Raw genomic sequence first — 3,716 nt, 5'->3', positions numbered from 1 at the left:
TTTCATCTGATGTGTGATACTCTGTGTGTGTGCGTGCGCGTGCGTGTGTGCTTTCGTGCGTGCGTGAGGGGTTCCACAATCGCGATTTATTTCAATTACTCTTGTGAGGATATTCACGTAAATCATCTTTTTCATTTAATCCACATTTTAATTTTCGTAAAAGTTTCCAAGTACCAATGAGGCTTTTTGGCGCATCTTCAATTTTCCAATTCATGAGAGGTGCCCAGTCATCATTCATCTGAGAGTCCATCTACAGAATGTCCTCAGATTTCTATACAGCATATTTTGCTTTTTTCCTTCCAGTATATAAGCAACAATTTAATTCTCGGGCAACGCCGGGTTGCTCTGCCAGTTTCAATTAAAAACTATATTTTTGCTTGAAACATGACTATTCAAACTCACACAGACACACAAGTACACACGTACACACAACATACACACATACATACGCACACATACATACATACATGCATACATACATATTGAGAGATAGAGAGAGAGAGAGAGAGAGAGAGAGAGAGAAAGAGAGCAGGCCAATAACAAACGGCAAAATCAAATGCCAAAAGCAACAAAAGTTCAAGGGACGCTCACAGTTAACGCTCGAAGACGAGAAAAAGTTACAAAGTTAATTCATAGAGTGAAAGTATAGTTGTCGAAAAGAGAATGCTTAATTTGCACATCACACACACACGCACACACATACACACACACACACACACACACACACACACACACACACATGCACGCGCACACACATATTAGCATATGTTATCTGAATCAATATGAAATAAGTGTAGAGAATTCAATAAAATTTAGAGAAATTATGTAGTTTACAGAACAAATAAATATTTTGCTACCCCAGTTTTCACCAGAGAAATGACACCCGACAACATACTGCGTCTATAAGGATGTGGCGAAACCTTATCAATTTAATTTCATTTATAACTCAACTCATAGAGAGCCAAAATCTAACTGATAATTGCTCTCATTAGATGTCGCTAAATGTCGAAAGATTGACCGTTATGTAAACCTCCTCGAGAATTTGTGAAGACGCAAGCTGGAAAGCAGAGCATTTTCCAATCGAAGTTGGATGTAGAAGGTTTGTTGGACACAGTGTTATCGTTAGGCCTAACTCACTGTAAGGTAAATACCACCATGACCAGTATCCAAACTACAGTGGAGAAGGCGAGCCACTGGATTTGGTTAAAAAGAGACGATGAGCGATGGCTAGAGAAATATTGAGCTTTTTTTTAATAACCAGTTGATCTAGCAAGCGGGGCCTCATATCAGTGAGAGGGGGGGGCATTACGCTTTGATGCCGTCAAGAGGTAGGCCCCGAAACGGCGCGCATTCTCTCCTGATGACCCCATACACTTGCTGGCTTCCGGTATGCGGAGTTCTCGGCTGGTAGCACTTGCATGTGCGAGTTGTTTGCAAGACATCTCATTTCGAAGTTTTTCGCAAAAACATTCCTTTTTTTCACTCGTATTTTTATCAGAGATATGTTTGTATCGCATCTAGATGCATTAATCTATGTAGTCTGTTTATTTATTTATTTATTTTCATCTTATCAATAGGAAACTGACAATCGCAAACAAACTTCACAAAAGGAGAATGACAATTGGTCCTAGAAATTCAATGTTTCAATTCAGAGGCTCCAAAAACAGTCACCAAATTATGGTAAATATTTGTTGTGGAAATTATTAGTCTTTTAACTGCTCCAGTATGGTGAAAATAAGTTTTTATACTAGCAAAAAAAATCAAATGAGATTTATTGATCGGGTGATTATATTTTGGGGTTGTGTGGCAAGAAGTTTGCTTCCCAACCACGTGGTTCCAGGTTCAGTCCCACTGCATGGCATCTTGGGCAAGTGTCTTCTATTATAGCCACGGGCTGACCAAAGTTTTGTGAGCGGATTTGTAAGACAAAAAACTGAAAGAATCCCAACGTTATGCGTGCGTGTGTGTGTGTGTGTGTGTGTGTGTGTGTGTGTGTGTGCGTGTGTGTGTCTTTGTGCCTGTATTTGAACCCGACTATCACTTGATAACTGGTGTTGGTTTGTTTACGACCCCGTAAGTAAGCGGTTCGACAAAGGAGACCAGTAGAATAAGTACCAGGCTTAGAAAAATGAACTAGGGTCGATTCGTTCGACTAAATATTTTTCAAGGCGGTGCCCCAGTATGGCCGCAGTCAAAATGACTGAAACCAGTAAAATATAAAGATATAAATATACGTATAAATATACTCACATATATACACACATACAATTTAGCTGTGTCCTGTCAATTTTTTGTGAATGTTTGCATGTCTCTCTGTCAATCTGTCTGTTTTGTGTCTGCATACGAAATAAATATAGTGTACGTGTATTACATACGCTACTTTATAATTGAGAAAACCTCATTTGTCTTGTTTATTGATGATTAGATCTTTAATGCTTACCTAAATACACAAAAAAACACACAAACACTGACTCATACAAACTAGCAGAAGCACACGTACGCACCCATACACTCACATACATACACACACATTTTGCCCTGCGTGAGAACGATTCTGCTAGCTTGTCACCTAAGGCTAAGTCGTAATATTGGTTTCAAAATTTGGTAGAAGGTCAGCAGTTTCGGAGGATGCGGTACGTCGATTACATCGACCCCAAGTGTTGAACTGATACTTATTTTATCGACCCCGGAAGGATGAAAGGCAAAGTCGACCCGAGCGGAATTTGAAATTAGAACGTGAAGACGGACGAAATGCCGCTAAACATTTTGCCAGATCGCCGTCCTACACCAATGACTAATGTTATTATCTTTGACTGAAGTGGTGAGCAGACACAATCGTTAACATGCCAGATGAAATACTTAACGACATTTCTTCCGATTTTACGTTTTGAGTTCAAATGCTGCTGTGTTCGACTTTGCAATTCATCCCTTCTGGTTGATAAAACGAGTACCAATTGATTACTGAGGTCGAAGTAATCGACTTCTTCCTCTTCACAAATTGCTAGCCTTGAATGTTTATTACTTTTTACTGAATATGAAACGTTTATTACCTTTTATTATTAAAGGGTGATACAAGGAAATTTTCCGCTAATATTTCCCCGGAAGAACGGAGAGAAGAAAATTATACAGAAGAGTTTACTAATGTTTCAACGCAAGATATTTTAAGTAAGTATGGTTGAAGTTTCATCCAAATTCCATATTCTTTTCTACACTAGGCACAAGGCCCGAAATTTGGGGGGAGGGGCCAGTCGATTAGATCGACCCCAGTACGTATTTGGTACTTAATTTATCGACCCCGAAAGGATGAAAGGCAAAGTCGACCTCAGCGGAATTTGACCTCAGAACATAAAGACAGACGAAATACCGCTAAGCATTTCGCCCGACGTGCTAACGTCTCTTATTTCTTTATTGCCCACAAGGGGGCCAAACATAGAGGGGACAAACAAGGACAGACAAAGGGATTAAGTCGATTACATTGACCCCAGTGCATAACTGGTACTTAATTTATCGACCCCGAAAGGATGAAAGGCAAAGTCGACCTCGGCGGAATTTGAACTCAGAACGTAACGGCAGACGAAATACCTATTTTGTTATTGCCCACAAGGGGCTAAACATAAAGGGAACAAACAAGAACAGACGAACGGATTAAGTCGATTACATCGACCCCAGTGCGTAACTGGTACTTAATTTATCGACCCCGAAAGGATGAAAGGCAA

General features: G+C 39.9%; 1 protein-coding gene across 3 annotated transcripts in view; it reads left to right on the top strand.

Annotated features, from left to right (window-relative positions):
- LOC106881680 (WD repeat-containing protein 64) overlaps positions 1 to 3,716 on the top strand; it is a 65,565-nt gene that overhangs the window by 43,595 nt on the left and 18,254 nt on the right. For all 3 annotated transcript variants that reach the window (XR_008263901.1, XM_052967031.1, XM_052967030.1), the window contains exons 21-22: positions 1,578 to 1,680; positions 3,066 to 3,165. Coding sequence is in view for 2 of the 3 variants with exons in the window: in XM_052967031.1 (XP_052822991.1) it covers positions 1,578 to 1,680; positions 3,066 to 3,165 (203 nt within the window). In the remaining variant the exon portion in view is untranslated. The remainder of the gene's footprint in view (positions 1 to 1,577; positions 1,681 to 3,065; positions 3,166 to 3,716) is intronic.

Source organism: Octopus bimaculoides, chromosome 4 (assembly GCF_001194135.2).
Source record: "Octopus bimaculoides isolate UCB-OBI-ISO-001 chromosome 4, ASM119413v2, whole genome shotgun sequence".
Classification (NCBI taxonomy): domain Eukaryota; kingdom Metazoa; phylum Mollusca; class Cephalopoda; order Octopoda; family Octopodidae; genus Octopus; species Octopus bimaculoides.
This window is presented reverse-complemented; position numbering and strand designations above follow the sequence as displayed.